At 39.0% G+C, this 15,770-nt stretch overlaps 3 protein-coding genes across 6 annotated transcripts; 1 reads left to right on the top strand and 2 right to left on the bottom strand.

Annotated features, from left to right (window-relative positions):
- Positions 1–210: 210 nt before the first annotated feature.
- Positions 211–2,393, bottom strand: crebl2 (cAMP responsive element binding protein-like 2). Its single transcript, XM_055189881.2, has 3 exons — positions 2,220–2,393; positions 1,735–1,932; positions 211–1,648 (listed from the first exon to the last, which is right to left on the bottom strand). The coding sequence occupies exons 1-3, from the start codon at positions 2,232–2,234 to the stop codon at positions 1,493–1,495; spliced, it is 369 nt and encodes a 122-aa protein (XP_055045856.2). The 5' UTR covers positions 2,235–2,393; the 3' UTR covers positions 211–1,492.
- Positions 2,394–4,201: 1,808 nt separating this feature from the next.
- Positions 4,202–11,507, bottom strand: rpap3 (RNA polymerase II associated protein 3). The gene is made up of 17 exons (XM_073866347.1): positions 11,365–11,507; positions 10,552–10,734; positions 10,297–10,446; positions 10,110–10,220; positions 7,551–7,678; positions 7,352–7,473; positions 6,833–6,965; positions 6,681–6,798; positions 6,451–6,578; positions 6,162–6,283; positions 6,014–6,084; positions 5,853–5,936; positions 5,619–5,767; positions 4,918–5,098; positions 4,740–4,833; positions 4,563–4,667; positions 4,202–4,480 (listed from the first exon to the last, which is right to left on the bottom strand). The coding sequence occupies exons 2-17, from the start codon at positions 10,705–10,707 to the stop codon at positions 4,395–4,397; spliced, it is 1,938 nt and encodes a 645-aa protein (XP_073722448.1). The 5' UTR covers positions 10,708–10,734; positions 11,365–11,507; the 3' UTR covers positions 4,202–4,394.
- Positions 11,508–12,399: 892 nt separating this feature from the next.
- Positions 12,400–15,512, top strand: atp23 (ATP23 metallopeptidase and ATP synthase assembly factor homolog). 4 transcript variants are annotated; one of them, XM_055191293.2, is made up of 6 exons: positions 12,400–12,703; positions 12,985–13,030; positions 13,109–13,190; positions 13,262–13,399; positions 13,471–13,554; positions 14,834–15,512. In XM_055191293.2, the coding sequence occupies exons 1-6, from the start codon at positions 12,481–12,483 to the stop codon at positions 15,035–15,037; spliced, it is 777 nt and encodes a 258-aa protein (XP_055047268.2). In that variant the 5' UTR covers positions 12,400–12,480; the 3' UTR covers positions 15,038–15,512. The 4 variants fall into 4 exon arrangements, with proteins under 4 accessions (XP_055047268.2, XP_055047271.1, XP_055047272.1 ...); XM_055191296.2 differs by having other exon boundaries at positions 12,596–12,729; XM_055191297.2 differs by having other exon boundaries at positions 12,611–12,703; positions 13,114–13,190.
- Positions 15,513–15,770: the final 258 nt, after the last annotated feature.

Genomic DNA, 15,770 nt, shown 5'->3' with positions numbered 1-15,770 from the left:
CTGAATTCAGATTTCACATCCTTCATGATTCCAACACACCGTGATGATGGCAAACGTTTGCTGCCGTTGGTTATAGAAAAACATTTTAACAAGCCAATTTAGATTTGAGAATCGTTCATGTCCCAACTTACACAATTTTGATTAATCCTGATGTTGGATCTCTTAGTTTTGTTTAATATCAGTTTAAAAAAACAAAAAGAGACGCACAGCTACAGGTGCAGCATGTTTATATTATACACAGATATACAAAATCACAAAAAAACTGCAGAGCAACAGTGTTTACAGGACAACGTTAATAACGCTCGATCTCATTAATAATGTTCTGCAACAAATCAAAGTCTACATTTCATGCATGTCGTATAAAAATATACTCTAAACTATGCCAAAGACTAAAGATTGTGCTAGCGAAAAAAAAACGTCTACATGAATTCAGGGTTAATAAAGTTTTAAAAGTGAACACATTTGAAACAATGAAAGTTAGACTTAAAACTAAAGCATCAACACTGATTCAATAACATTCAACTAAGGTTTTCTAGATGAGTAAAGAAACTTATCTCTCTATATTGGTTTACAAGACAATATACAGATCTTAAACTACGAGTATAAGAGATTTCAAAGAAAGTGCATTTAAGGTTCAGTTAGTGAAATAAATTAAAGTTTAACCAACAAACAATCATTCCTCTTGAAAAACTGCCTCCATTTTTTGGGGTTAGCGAAACATAACCCTAAGAGCCAAAAAGAAGTGCTATGCGTTGATTTATTTTTTTAAAGTGCAAAAAGCCAATCAAGAGATTTTGACAACACAAATGTGTTATAATGTCTTATGTTGTGTCACCTATAATCCCAATCACTAAAAGAGATTCTGTCATACATCTCCCTGTCTGATTTGAATTTGTGAATGTTGAAACCTTCATTAAATTTGGTACCAGAAAGGTTTCAAAATCAACATCTAAACAAACATTTTGACATAAATCTAATGTTAGATGAATGAGAATGAACTCCAGATCTCTGGACTATCAGATCTTATGCATTTTATCAGTAGGTCATGAAGAAGAGCTTATTTAACATAGGGTGACCATACGTGCCATTCTTCCCGGACGCGTCCTGGCCAGGACCTCGGTGGGTCCTCCGGAAGTCGCATCTGTTGACCGCATACGCCATTCAGTTAAAAACACAAGACATACAATAATAGTTTCACTCTTACCTTAACATGTAACGGTTACTTTTCTGTAATAATAATAATAATAATCATCCTCAATGACGTATTTGGACAAAAACGACTTCCGGAAGACGCACCCGAAATTCTGGTCAGGATGCGTCCGGAAGGAATGGCACGTATGGTCACTCTAATTTAACATGAATAAACACAAAAGATGATGCTTTAAACAAACATACAGACTCAACACTGTTTATGGTTCTCTAGAACAGAACGGATCTTCTGAGATCTTCTGACACCTCAGCATCTCGTGTTGTGTGTGTGTGTTGTGTGTACTTATTGTGTTGTCTTGTTCTGGCTGGAGCTGAACTTGGCATTCTTGGGCGTTTTGGTGCCGGAGCTCTGTGGTGGTTTCTGATCATCTCCGGTTAAAAGAGCTTTGATTTCAGATGGGATTTTGCCCTGATCCATCGCCAAACACCACTGCTTATACTGGAAAGACAACAGCACATGAAACTCAATGAAGAAACTCAATGAAGTGCTGACACTCATCTCTGGAGCTTTACGTGAACGTTTACCATCTCGAGTTCCTCTCTCAGGGCACATATGGCTCTCTCTTTACTGGAAACCAGTTCCTCCAGATACTGGTAGCGCAGTTTCTTTCTGGCGCGACACTCACGCGCGCTCTGTCTGCTTCTCTCGAGTTTGGCCTTCAGGTCGATCTTAGCAGGTTTGCGTCCGCGTTTACCTGGTTTCTTTACTTTACCACCAACCATCTTACCAACGACAAAAAAGCGTCCATTAAAACATATGCCCAACAACATCAGCACAAACGCCTCTCGACGTCATGCGTGTTTAACTCATATTTATGATTCTGTTTTGTTGATGCTGTCATGATCATCGTACGTTCCGTGATAATTGACCGCATGGTAGATGTGCACAAAATAGTATTGCTGTATAATGTCGACTCTTTCTGTGTTAGTAAACACCAAAATTGAAATTTTGTTAAAGAATCTGGTCGTGTAAAATATTATCGCTGATTTGTGTAGTGTTTATAACTCACCTTACTATCATCCATTGCATGTGTTTTGATCGTCGATCATTAAACTTTAATCGATTATAGATCAGGCTGAGAAGAATTTTATCAGTATTTCAGTTGCACAGACTGTGTTTTTAGCCGAATGCTAATATCGCTCTTCCGCTTCTGAAGTTATGTCACTGCGCGCACTGCATCCTGGGAAGATAAAACCCCGGAAGCATTTGTTGGCCGCATACGTCAGCGATGTGGTCTTATTTCAGAATAAAAACGTTATAAAATTAAAGTGACCATATTTTAGTTGGCAAAAAACAGTGTGGTGACAGGACGCAGACGGACACCCGCAGTGGTTAACCATAGACATTAAAGAAATTCCTAGACCGCGCATTGGTCGCTTTGGTCAGCTGCTGTGATAGGTCAGCGGCGCCGCCATATTAGATGTGGCAAGACTAAAAAAGTCGGGATGTTTTTCTCCTAGGGTTTTTTTCAACCACGGGGAGTCAGCCGACATGGGCTGAACTTAGCACCCTCTTCTATACGTTAAATTATTAATACGCTCGCTTGTAAAGTTTATTCATAGCCGCTGTATTTTGTGTTGTCTGTTGATTTTTCTGTGTTTTCCCCCCTGCTTCTATTAATGTAAAGCTGCTTCGAAACAATTACCAATTGTGAAAAGCGCTATATGAATAAAATTGGATTGAATATAATTATTTGTGTGTGTGCCCAGCCTTAATCAGGTGAGCGTCAGCTATAGACGGTTTCAGCAGTAACAACATAAACAAGCGGCTGTCGCGGTCCGCACGTAACTTCCTGTAAACTCCGCTATAACAACAAAGTACTTTAAACGTAGTTTATTTATATAACAAGCAAAAAACAACAACACATAGATTACCTAGGAAACAAAAACATTTGTTATTTTCGACGAGGCATTTGTTCAAGAGATTTAGCAACTAGTCAGACCATTAAAAAACGAAACCGGAAGTAAAGTTCGGATCCAGACGTGCGTCCGATGAAACCGTCTATACTGAAGAAACTTTGGGTCAGTTTCCCAGACAGGGCTTACATTATTCCAAGACTAGGCTTTAGTTAAATTTGGACAATTAAGTCATTTTTACAAACATACCAAAAAACAATACTGGTGTGCATTTTGAGATAAAACAATGGCACTGGTGTATGTTAAGATGTGTCAGTGCAAGATGTTTTCAGGGAAGACAACTCAAACATTTATTTTAGTCTGGGACTGGACTTAAACCCTGTCAAGAAAACCTTTGCACGTGTGTTATTGACATGATCAGGTTCTCTATGAGAGTAAACACATATCACTGAAAAGATTTTCTATATAAAAAGTAATGTTTTGAGAGTTTGGTTGTGTTTGGTTTATTTAGGATAAATGCACTCTTTTACAGATGTTCAGTTGTGTTTATCTGTACATTTATCTTGCAGGTTAAAGTGCGTTCACTTTTGTCATTTCTTAAGCATTTTCTCTTCTGCTCCTCTGAAATAATGTCTCTTATTATATCTCTTTGGACAGTGAAAACAGCTGTATAGAGATGCATAAATTGTGTGAAAAATACTGCGTTTTTTTACACACGAAACATGAACACCCATTTTACTGTGCACCTTAAACATCAAAGCTTCGAAAAAGCAGCAAAAACGGGACCTTTCAAGTCATTTTACTTCTGTAATGGGAATGACATATAACAGCTATACACAATCCTATATTTATGTGTTTCAGAGAAGAAGCAGATCACATTTATAATGTGGGTTATTTTCATGCATATACCAATAAAATACTCAGAAGATCAGGATCAGATTGTGTAAGATGTCTCAACCATCATCTATAAAGGTAAAACATCAGTTACTTGTTTATAACAGCTGTCAGATACTATAACACACACAGACTTTCAAGACAAACACTTTAGGTTGACTTCATCCTAAATTCTGCCTGAGTTATAAATATAATGTCTTAGTTATGACTTCTGAGAAATATCAAAGACATCAAACATTCATTTTGAGGAATTTAGATGCATTTAATGGTCAACTAATCACAGACAAGCATTTATAACAAACAAACAGAATAATGAATTGATCATTTTCACAGGAGAGATGATGTTCTGTGTGATGATGACCGGAGCTCAAACACTGTCAGTTTAAACAGGTGATTTAGATCATATAAACGTCCATAGTTTCTGTAAGCAGAGGTCAAAGACCGTATTTCTGCCGTAGGTCTCCAACAGAATCCTCTTCCAGACCAGAGCGATGAATCCAGTCGAACAGATCCTGTATCACTGAAAGACATTGACACACATTAACACAACACTCAACTCTGTGTGTGTGTGTGTGTGTGTGTGTGTGTGTGTGTTTGTCTACCTTTCTTCTCAGCAGATGACATGAACATGATGGCCATGTCAAATCTTTTCACGCTGGCCAGATTTCTCAGGATGTCCAGCAGAACCGAAGCTTCTTCATGTTGAAATTACCAGATTCATCAATTCATGATCGCTTATAATCTTTCACTTTCATCATTTGTGTCTTTTACTTACTGAATGTAAAATGTGTGAAAGATCTTGAGGATGTGATTGAGAGTATCAGGCTCCAGAGAGTTCTGGAAGATCTTTGGATAAACATCTGGACTGATTTGCTGAAAGAGTAAAGCGGATGTTTATTTCATTGAATGCAATGTGCAGATCTTAAGGATGTGGACCATCTGATAGTGCGACTGTACCTTTAAATATCTGTAGGTGGATTGTGGGGAACTGCTGATCTTCCTCAGGTCGGCCTCCAGCTGAAAACTGTTGCTGGGTGGAGGAGGAATCCATTCTGATTCTCCAGATGAGACGCACACTTGATCTACACGAAGTTCCTTTCTCTCCTTTTGAGATCCAGAAACATTCCCATCAGATTCTCTGAAACATGAAAATAGACACCAAACACCTCACGGGGCAGAACTCTCACAGACACCAGATCATTAACATTTATGCTGCGTTCACACCATCCACAGTAAAGGCGTCAACCTGAGTGATTTTAATGTTAAGTCAATGTAAAGACGCGTTGACACGCGGCGCGAATGAGGCATTTAGCGCGGCAGACGCTAGTTCGCGCGAATTGAGCGTTGCTGCGGCAAATGCCCAAGTTGAAAAATACGCTGCGTTAAACAATCACGAGCTTGCTTTAGTAGTGACGTGATTACAGGATGCAAGCGGAGTCGCAGAAGCCCCTCCCATAACGCGAATTTCCGCGTGAATGTCTCGACGACTAGAATTTCACGCGCAAATGAATCGAGTAAACTCAAAATGTTCAAGCGGCAAACTAGACGCGGTAGACGCCTCAAACGCGACTGATGTGAACCCACGGTTGCACATGACTGTCTGTGCTGCTGACAAAATGCTCTACATGAACTAATCGAGTATGAAGTGACGTTCTCACATGGAGAGGTGTGCGGTGTCGGAGATCTCCTCTATCTTCTGGATCTTGTGATGAGGTGAGGAGAGGACAGGAGAAGGTTTAGATATACAGGAATTAACAGACGATAACATCTCTCCTACCTCCTGTATGTCAATCCTCCGCAGTGGTTTCTGTAACAATTAAATTAAATTTTTCTATTCAATTGAGTTTATTATCTTATAATCATTTACTTAAAATCTGTCTGTCAAGACTCACAGTTGATCTGAGATGTTCAGGTTTATTGATAGGCTGTATGATTCTCTTCTCCTCTGTAACCAGACAGTCGCTTGCTCTCAATTCCTGATCAACAACACAGCACACAGATATAAACACACACAGAAGAAAACAGAAATCAAATCTATTCTTGAGACATTTACCGCTTTGAGTTTCTCAATCTCATTTAAGGCTTGTTTGTTTCCTGGCTCCAGCTTCAGCACCTGCTCAAAATCTGTGAATAAGAGAGTTATGAGTCGACGTGTGATGATGTGTGACGCAGATCTCTGTGTGGATTATGTTCTTTTTAACCTTCTATGGCGTCTTTGATTTTTCCCAGAGAGACTCTGGCCGTCGCTCGTCTTGCGAACGCTTTCGAGTATGTGACATCCAGAGAAACGGCTGCACTGCAGTCCTGCTCAGCCTCATTGAACCTGGGCACAGGAGAAACACGCTAGCTAGTGTACACTAAATAAACAAGCATGCAACAAAACAGTAGGTAGTGTGCAACACAACAACTGGTATGTAGTCGTGACTCGTGTATAAAGCATTATGAACGGTATGTGTTTATGATCAGGTGAGATTTAATCATTGGTGTCACCTCTGTAGTTTCAGGTACGCCATGGCTCTGTTTGCAGGCAGAAGAGCGTTTGTGTCATCTGCTTCTATTCCTTTACTGTAGCACTCCACAGCGGCTTCATACTTCCCTTCTTTGAAGTATGCATTGCCCTAACACACACACGCAAGCAAGCAAATAGTGTGAACATTACATTATTACAGGAGATCAGACTCTGATGATTATGATTGACACATGAAGGAGGCGCATCTCACTCGATCTTTATACATGACAGCTTCCTGTTTCCTCTGTTCCTCCTGCAGCTGCTGGAGTTTGACTGGATCGACGGTCTGCGTTGCAGTCGCAGCTGTCTGACTATTTTCTGGCGTCTGCAGTCACAGGTGTTTGACTATTTTCTGGCGTCTGTGCTGCAGTCACAGCTGTCTGATTCTCCTCTGGCGCCTGCTCTGCAGTCGCAGCCATTTGCTGCTGCTGCAGTTTCTTGATTTCATTTTCAGCCTCAAAGTTTCCAGGATCCAGTTTAAGAACCATCTCATAATCTGAGAATGAAAAACAAAAGAGCTGAAGATACTGAGAAACACAGATATGCAGGTTTGGTACGATGAGGGAACCCAGTCTTACGGAGTTGCGTATAGGTGGCACAACGTGTAAAAATCGTGCAATACATGATATGATATGCATATGATACAGCAGTCCTTCCCATTCACTTAAACTGCGGATCTTTTTTTGTTGTTTTATTTATTGGTTTGCTATCTTTTACCATTTTCGCTTGGGTTTAGGGTTAGAACAACTTTTTGTTATATAAAAATGACATCCTAACCCAAACCCCAATTCTTTGCACGATTTTTACACTTCGTGCTATTTATACGCATCTACATGAGACTGGGTAGGACGAGGAGGTAAAAATGAGACTAAGTGAACTCACCGTCCAGCGCCCCCTGATGGTTTCTCAGAGCGGTGCGTGCGGCTCCTCTCCTGGCGTAAGCTTTCGTATATTTACTGTCCAGAGCGATTGCCAAATTACAGTCGGACTCGGCCACAGCGAACCTGCAGCACACAAGGGACATGTAATTGATCCAGACACGTAAACGAACACAGAATCAGATGAATGAATCAGACTTTACTTCTTTAGTCTGATGAAGGAGGCGGCTCTGTTTGTAGGCAGCACAGGGTTGTAGGGGTCTGCATTCATTCCTCTGGTGTAACACTCAACGGCTGCGTCATACTGACCAGATTTGAACAATTCATTTCCCTGAAACATCATTAGACAGAGACGCATTTCTTAAACTGTTTGAGGTCAGGTTAAACTATGTTAGGTGACATCAGATGGGCCGATCTCTTAAAATCTAGGGTCACAGATAAATCCATAGATCACTGTCACTGCATACTGAAATATAAACTGACATACTTTATCATTCCTTAAAGTCCCACTTTGGTGAAAATCAGGTTTTTATTGTTATTTATAGACATTGTTTATGTTACGCTTGTTCCACGAAAGCCGTTTATTTATGTTGTTACCGAATTAACAGTTATGTGTCTGAAACTGCTGAATGTAGCATCTATGTATGTACATACAGCTGAAAGAAAAAGTATGTGGACCCTTTGGGCTTGCTTGGATTTCTTCATGGATTGGTCGTGGAATGTGTTCTGATCTTCATCTGGGTCACAGCAGTAGAGAAACACAGTCTGCTTAAACTAATACCGCACAAACATTATACGTTTTCATGTTTTTATTGCACACAACATGTAAACATTCATAGTGCAGGGTGGAAAAAGTATGTGAGCCTTTGGGTTTAATAACTGGTTGACCCTCCTTTGGCAGCAATAACCTCAACCAAACGTTTCCTATAGTTGCAGATCAGACCTGCACAACGGTCAGGAGAAATTTTGGACCATTCCTCTTTACAAAAGTGTTTCAGTTCAGCAATATTCTTGGGATGTCTGGTGTGAATCGCTCTCTTGAGGTCATGCCACAGCATCTCAGTCGGGTTGAGGTCAGGACTCTGACTGGGCCACTCCAGAAGGCGTATTTTCTTCTGTTGAAGCCATTCTGTTGTTGATTTACATTCTATGCTTTGGGTCATTGTCCTGTTGCATTGGTCATCCTCTGTTAAGCTTCAGTTGGTGGACAGATGGTGTTAAGTTTTCCTGCAAAATGTCTTGATTAACTTTGGAATTCATTTTTCCATCGATGACAATAATCCGTCCAGGGCCTGAGGCAGCAAAGCATCCCCAAACCATGATGGCCCCTCCACCACATTTCACAGTTGGGATGAGGTTTTGATGTTGGTGTGCTGTGCCTTTTGTTCTCCACACATAGCGTTGTGTGTTCTTTCCAAACAACTCAATTTTGGTTTCATCTGTCCACAGAATGTTTTGCCAGTAGTGCTGTGGAACATCCAGGTGCTCTTTTGCAAACTTCAAACGTGCTATAATGTTTTTTTTGGACAGCAGTGGCTTCCTCTGTGGTGTCTCCCATGAAGTCCATTCTTGTTTAATGTTTTCCTTATTGTAGATTTGTCAACAAAAATGTTAGCATGTGCCAGAGATTTCTGTAAGTCTTTAGCTGACACTCTAGGATTCTTCTTCACCTCATTGAGCATTCTGCGCTGTGCTCTTGCAGTCATCTTTACAGGACGACCACGCCTAGGGAGTGTAGCAACAGTGCTGAACTTTCTCCATTTGTAGACAATCTGTCTTACCGTGGACACATGGACATCAAGGCTTTTAGATATACTTTTGTAGCCCTTTCCAGCTTTATGTAAGTCAACAATTCTTGATCGTAGGTCTTCTGAGAGCTCTTTTGTGCGAGGCATGGTTCTGCTTCTTCAGAACAGCAAACTCAAAACTGGTGTGTGTTTTTTATTGGACAGGGCAGCTTTAATCAACAAATCCAATCTCATCACATTGATTGGACCCCACGTTGGCTGACTCCTGGCTCCAATTAGCTCGTGGAGAAGTCATTAGCCTAGGGTTTCACATACTTTTTCCACCCTGCACTAAGAATGTTCACATGTTGTGCTCAACAAAAACACGAAAACGTACAATGTTTGTGTGGTATTAGTTTAAGCAGACTGTGTTTCTCTATTGTTGTGACTTAGATGAACATCAGAAACCAATTTATGAAGAAATCCAAGTAAGCCCAAAGGGTTCACATACTTTTTCTTTCAACTGTATATCCAAGTTGGTGTGAAAGAGTGGAGGCAGGGACTAATATGCATTAGGGCTGTCACAATTATTGAATAATCATCTCATTGCGATTGTTTGACCTCAATCGCAATGATTTCAGATCACCGCAATGATTGCACATCGCTCTAAAAAAACACAAGGGGGAGCTGTAGCGCCTGTATAAACGAGACAGTATCAGATTACTTTTAAATATGTGTTATGTGGATCAAAAAACGTACTGCCAGATAAACCTTGCAAAAGATTTAAAATTTACTTTTAAAATACTAAATGAGTCAAGGGTAGAGTTACATTTAAGCTGTTTTCAAGCATAAAGAAATTTACTGTGATGGGGAAAATATTTACATATGCTATTATGATGCTCAGAGATGAGTTTTAACTGAGAAGACTACAAGGAGACTTCAACATGAATAATATACACATACACAAGATCTACTTTCATGTTTTTTAGGCTTTTTGGATGTAAACCTGTTCAGGTGGTGGTGTAGAAATCTTACTTTCTCTTTTTCAGCGAGCGCCAGATCTCTGTCCACCTGAATTGCCTCGGAGTCGGACTCATTGGACTGAACCGGACTCTCCTCTGCGTCCATGGACTCCAAAACTTTATCCTGGAATTGAATTATGTAAATGATGGCATCAGTGATGACATCACTGTGTTCAGAAATGAATGGAGAACTCCCTTACCACATTTAATCTGTCCCAGGCTTGATAATCATAAGATTTTATTCGTTCGGTTTCCTTTCGCTCTTTCACACCGTTGTTTCTCTTAGTCTGACGTTTCACCCTCTGCTTTGTCTTTTTAAAATCCTTGTTCCTCACCGGTGGGAGATTTTTCTGGCACATAAAAACACACACAACAAAATAAGGACCTAGAACGTGCATTGGTTTATTGCGTTTACACAGCGTGAATGATCATTGAGTCGACGCTGAAGGTTTTACTTGTGTTTCATTGATGTTTCCAGTGCAAAGCTGTTGATCTTTCTTCTTGATCTCTTCCTCCCAGTTGTCCAGCTCCTTTATGAAGCTCTGCAGATCTTCAGCGTTCTGTCTCATCTGGATCTGCAGATCCATGGCTTTGTTTCCAGACGTCATCATTTATCATAACTTCACTGAGCCGTTGACCTGTTCATATCACACAGTGTGGAGGTTGAGTGGTTAAAGATGACCATGGGAACCACAGCTACCATCAAAACATGGTAAAAATCATTTAAAAACTCTCATACAAGTATCATACACAGTTTAAAGTGAACTCCACATTTATTTACTGTGACTTCGTGACAGGTAATACAAACACGAATACAATATCAGTGGCGTTATGGTGGTAACCATGGTTACCATGGTAACGTTTTGTTAGGGAAACTACCATACTAACATTACTACCCGAATAAAAGATTAAACTGAAGAAAGCTCGAACAGTAGATCATATCAAGAAATTATTAGAGACAATAGTACATTAAAACTGATTGATTCATATCACCACAAACTAATTTATTTAATAACACACAAACATTATTCCAGCTGAATGAACTGAGACACGTTAGCTATTTACATATGAATTATTAGACTTCATATTTATTTACTGATAATAAAACTCAACATAATAATAAAAGTTACAAGCACGCTCCTAACACACGTGACATTTTAAACTCTTGATTATTAATTATTTTAAAACTACAGTCTAAAAAACGATTTAATCACCGTAAAGTCATCAATCAACTTTAACAATCAGCTGTGTGCTTCAGTGTTTCCTACCTGCAGAAAGGATGGAGAGTTTTTAATCCGCGGTTTGTCTTCAGCGCCATGATAGCATGACGCACACTGCGCTCTCCTGCGGACTTTACGTCACACACGCATTCGCGCACGCCTCAGAAACCGGAAATCATTGGCAAATATCTCACACATTTATTGTTTAACTGTAATTTGTTTGGTTTCTGTGATGTTTTTTGATACACTAAGCTCTATTTGATATTATTAATTAATATTACATTTTATTATTTTATTTTGTACTTATTTTGTACTACAGATTTAAACATATTAGGTCTCATAATAAATACAACAAATAAGAAATCAATAAAAACTGATTTATTTTTCTATAAGAATTTTAAACTGTCTAAAGTAAAGAATGTATTCTGGAAACTTTTATATGCCGTTTGTATGTGCTTTTTTGTGTTTAGGATGTCTTAACGCTAACAAAATCCAAAAGACAAATATTTTCTAATAAATGTATCTATTTTCCGAGTTAAGTATTTTTTTTTACTTAAATTTACATTTAAATGCACTGTGTTAAACCTCTTTTTATTATTTTTGTAAACACTTGAAATATTATTTGGACACTATTTCTTTTTCCAGCAATGTCATAGCCTTAAAATCATATACGTTAAGCAAAGAGAATATTTGTGTTTTTTATAATGCGCAATTGTCTGTATTGCACGTATTTCCCACGTGTACAGGTCGGTCAACAGAGATTGTAACAACAATACAAATATGTACATTTATGACTTTTATAAGTAATGTACCTTTGTATACGCTTGTGAATAAAAATAATATTACACTTTTATATGCACAAATAAATATTATAACATGGGATATACTGTCTTTTAGCTTATTATATTTGCTCTAAATATTATCAAATATTTTTAAAAAATTATTTCTTTGCGATAGTTTTGCTTATTTTCTCTGTTTGTTTGTGTGTGTGGGGGGGGGGCTTTTATTTTGAAATCAGAGACTCGGTCGCTTTAAATGTGAACTCAACCGTGATTCGCCCGCTCTTCAAGTCACGTGATTCAAAGGCGCTCGCGTGACCTTTGAGTCACAGCCATAGAGGGCAGAGACACTTTGAGTGTGTGTGTGCGCGCGCGCTATAAAGCTATGGCTCAGAATGGGCAGAATAATACAAATAAACACTCAAATGATGAAGATAAAGTGCCAGAAGAAAATCACAGCGATGACCGGAAACAGAAAGATGAGGATTACGGCTACAGTTTATTTCCGGGCAGAACACAAAGCAAATACAAAGAAGGCTCGATCGGAGAGAGTCTGTTCACCTTTAAACACAAGTGTCAGATCATGCTGCAGTTCACACTGGACACTAGTAAGACAACATCACACTGGACACTAGTAAGACAACATCACACTGGACACTAGTAAGACAACATAAACAATTCAACTCTGCGGACGCGTGGTTTACAGTGAAGAAAAGACTGATTTAAGTACTCTGCACTGTACATAAGGATTGCTGTTTAAATGCACGGTGTAGATCAGTATAAATATAACAATATTCAAAAGTAGTGAGAGGAAATCAATATTATAATTTAACGCAACATTTACTTGGCATGATATAAACACTTTTCTTTAACTCTGTCTGTCAATCAGATCCATATGCTAAACTCTTGCTGGGAGCCATGAGAAGTTCCGGCTGGTAAGAGCAAATGTCACACACCTGACATGAAGTTGTGCATGAGATGTTTGAAGGTGATTAAATGCGATTTCTTCTCAGTACAGTTTATAAAGACAGACATTTCTCCTGTGAGGACTGTGATGGGACCGTCAGTGGAGGCTTTGATGCTGCCACATCTCAGGTGAATCAAACGCAGCATTACCCATAAACAAACATCAGATGTGTTTTCTAACAGGTGTCTCTGTCATACAGATTGTTTTGTGTCAGAACAACATTCATCAACAGGCTCATATGAATCGAGTCGTCACACATGAACTGATTCACGCGTTTGATCACTGCAGGGCTCGAGTCGATTGGTTCAGTAACATCCGACATTTGGCCTGTTCAGAGGTGATGCTTCATCACTTTTCATTCATTCATGTCAAATCTATTTCAGTCTGCCATGTTTGTGTTCTCTGCAGATTCGAGCAGCCAATCTGAGCGGTGACTGCTCATTTATGAATGAAATCTCCAGATTTAACTTTGGCCTAAAGGAACATCATCAGGTTAGTTCAGTTTAGGACTGCAAAAGAATTAATTGAGACTAATCGTTTGTAAAATAAAAGTTTTTGTTTACATCATATATACACTCACCTAAAGGATTATTAGGAACACATGTTTAATTTCTCAATGCAATTATCTAATTAACCAATCACTTGGCAGTTGCTTCAATGCATTTAGGGGTGTGGTCCTGCTCAAGACAATCTCTTGAACTCCAAACTGAATGTCAGAATGGGAAAGACAGGTGATTTAAGCAATTTTGAGCGTGGCATGGTTGTTGGTGCCAGACAGGCCGGTCTGAATATTTCACAATCTGCTCAGTTACTGTGATTTTCACGCACAACCATTTCTAGGGTTTACAAAGAATGGTGTCAAAAGGGAAAAACATCCAGTATGCTGCAGTTCTGTGGGCGAAAATGCCTTGTTGATGCTAGAGGTCAGAGGAGAATGAGCCAACTGATTCAAGCTGATAGAAGAGCAACTTTGACTGAAAAAAACATTTGTTACAACTGAGGTATGCAGCAAAGCATTTGTGAAGCCACAACACGCACAACCTTGAGGCCGATGGACTACAACAGCAGAAAAACCCACCGGGTACCACTCATCTCCACTACAAATAGGAAAAAGATGCTACAATGAACATGACAATGAGTCATGAGTCAACCCAATAGAGCATCTTTGGGATGTGGTGGAACGGGAGCTTCGTGCCCTGGATGTGCATCCCACAAATCTCCATCAACTCCAAGATGCTATCCTATTAAAATCCTATTAACATTTCTAAAGAATGCTTTCAGCACCTTGTTGAATCAATGCCATGTAGAATTAAGGCTGTATGTTTTTATATATACATAATTATTATACACAATACACACACACAAATGATGTAAACAAAAACGTTTATTCTGCAAACGATTAGTTGCGATTAATTGATTTGTAGCCCTAGAATAACAGTATAATAACAGTATAACAACTCATAATAGTATTAGTGTTTATGTTTTCTTTTTAAAGAGTTAATGTTTAATCACTATTATTAGCTTTATACGTATACAAATAATAATAGTTTAAAAGTGTATGAGAACAAGACAAGATCTGAGAGAGTTTATTGTGCGTCTCTGGTCTTTCTCTTATAAAATGTATTGTATACATCTCGTATTTGTGTGATTCTGTCTGTTTTTTTTCTAAATGGTTTCTGGTCCGGCTGCAGCGTGCTGATGGTTTGGATAACAGATACTCAGAGTTTGTGTCCTGCTGGGTATCTGACAGATTCTCCTCTGTTTCCTACAGGAATGTGTTCGCAGTCGTGCGCTGCGCTCCATCCTCGCCGTGCGGAAGGTGAGCAGGGAGGAGGCGGAGCATGTGCTCAATGAGGTGTTTGATAGCTGTTTCAATGACCACGCCCCCTTTGGCCGCATCCCACACAGCAAGAAGGACGCAAAGTTTGCCAACAGGGATTTTGAGAACAGAGATCGGTACTATGCAAACCTATAAATCATAAGATGACACAAACCAATGTTTTTATTCTCCCAAAGGTGCTTTTTTATTATGAGTAAAAAAATGGAATTAAATAACACAGATTTCCAGAATCTCGCCAAGTTAAACAGGCTGTTAATTCATCTGTGTGTTTTCTAAGATCACTTTACTGTGACTGTGCTCCTCAGTTTTAATCAATAGTAAATGTGTATCAAACAACACACTTTCTGCATTTGAACTGCACTTAAAACTGACAGCAAATATGAGAAATAACATGATTTTATATCGTTGTTTATCTTCAGACTGAAAATGAAATAAACTTGTCAATTAATACATAAATTCATGTCGTATGACATACAATGCAGTGTGTTATGTCAGTGTTGTTCACACTGTGATGAGACATTTAAACAGATAAATGTCCAGTCTGCAACATCACTGTTGATTGTGAGACATTTCTGTGAATATGAAATCTAAATAAAAAAATAATTTTTTGAACACACACATTGAACAAAGTATTAGTATGGTGTTCCTAATAATCCTTTAGGTGAGTGTACATATTGTATGGGTCTCCAGCGTTTTTCTTGCAGGGCACATGTCCTGCATATTTTAGTTCCAACACACCTGACTAATTTTTAGGTAGCAAGTTTAGGTGTGTTTGATTGGGGTTGGAACTGAAATCTGAAGGACAGGTTGCCCTTCGGGAACAACGTGGGAGACCCATGATATATAAGATGTGTATATGATGACGAGA

This window comes from Misgurnus anguillicaudatus, chromosome 1, assembly GCF_027580225.2.
Source record: "Misgurnus anguillicaudatus chromosome 1, ASM2758022v2, whole genome shotgun sequence".
NCBI lineage: Eukaryota > Metazoa > Chordata > Actinopteri > Cypriniformes > Cobitidae > Misgurnus > Misgurnus anguillicaudatus.
The sequence above is the reverse complement of the archived record's forward strand: the minus strand, read 5'-3'. Positions and strand labels throughout refer to the sequence as shown.

Bases quoted from the DNA above. Each gene is read 5' to 3' on its own strand.
- rpap3 (XM_073866347.1), bottom strand. From the start codon at position 10,707: ATGATGACGTCTGGAAACAAAGCCATGGATCTGCAGATCCAGATGAGA. The intron at 6,799-6,832 runs ACAGACGCCAGA...ACACCTGTGACT, and splicing joins CAGACAGCTGTGACTGCAGC to GCAGACGCCAGAAAATAGTC. The intron at 5,768-5,852 runs GTGAGTCTTGAC...TAATTGTTACAG, and splicing joins CTGAACATCTCAGATCAACT to AAACCACTGCGGAGGATTGA.
- crebl2 (XM_055189881.2), bottom strand. The intron at 1,649-1,734 runs GTAAACGTTCAC...TTGTCTTTCCAG, and splicing joins TGAGAGAGGAACTCGAGATG to TATAAGCAGTGGTGTTTGGC.
- atp23 (XM_055191293.2), top strand. From the start codon at position 12,481: ATGGCTCAGAATGGGCAGAATAATACAAATAAACACTCAAATGATGAA. The intron at 13,031-13,108 runs GTAAGAGCAAAT...ATTTCTTCTCAG, and splicing joins GCCATGAGAAGTTCCGGCTG to TACAGTTTATAAAGACAGAC. The intron at 13,555-14,833 runs GTTAGTTCAGTT...TGTTTCCTACAG, and splicing joins GCCTAAAGGAACATCATCAG to GAATGTGTTCGCAGTCGTGC.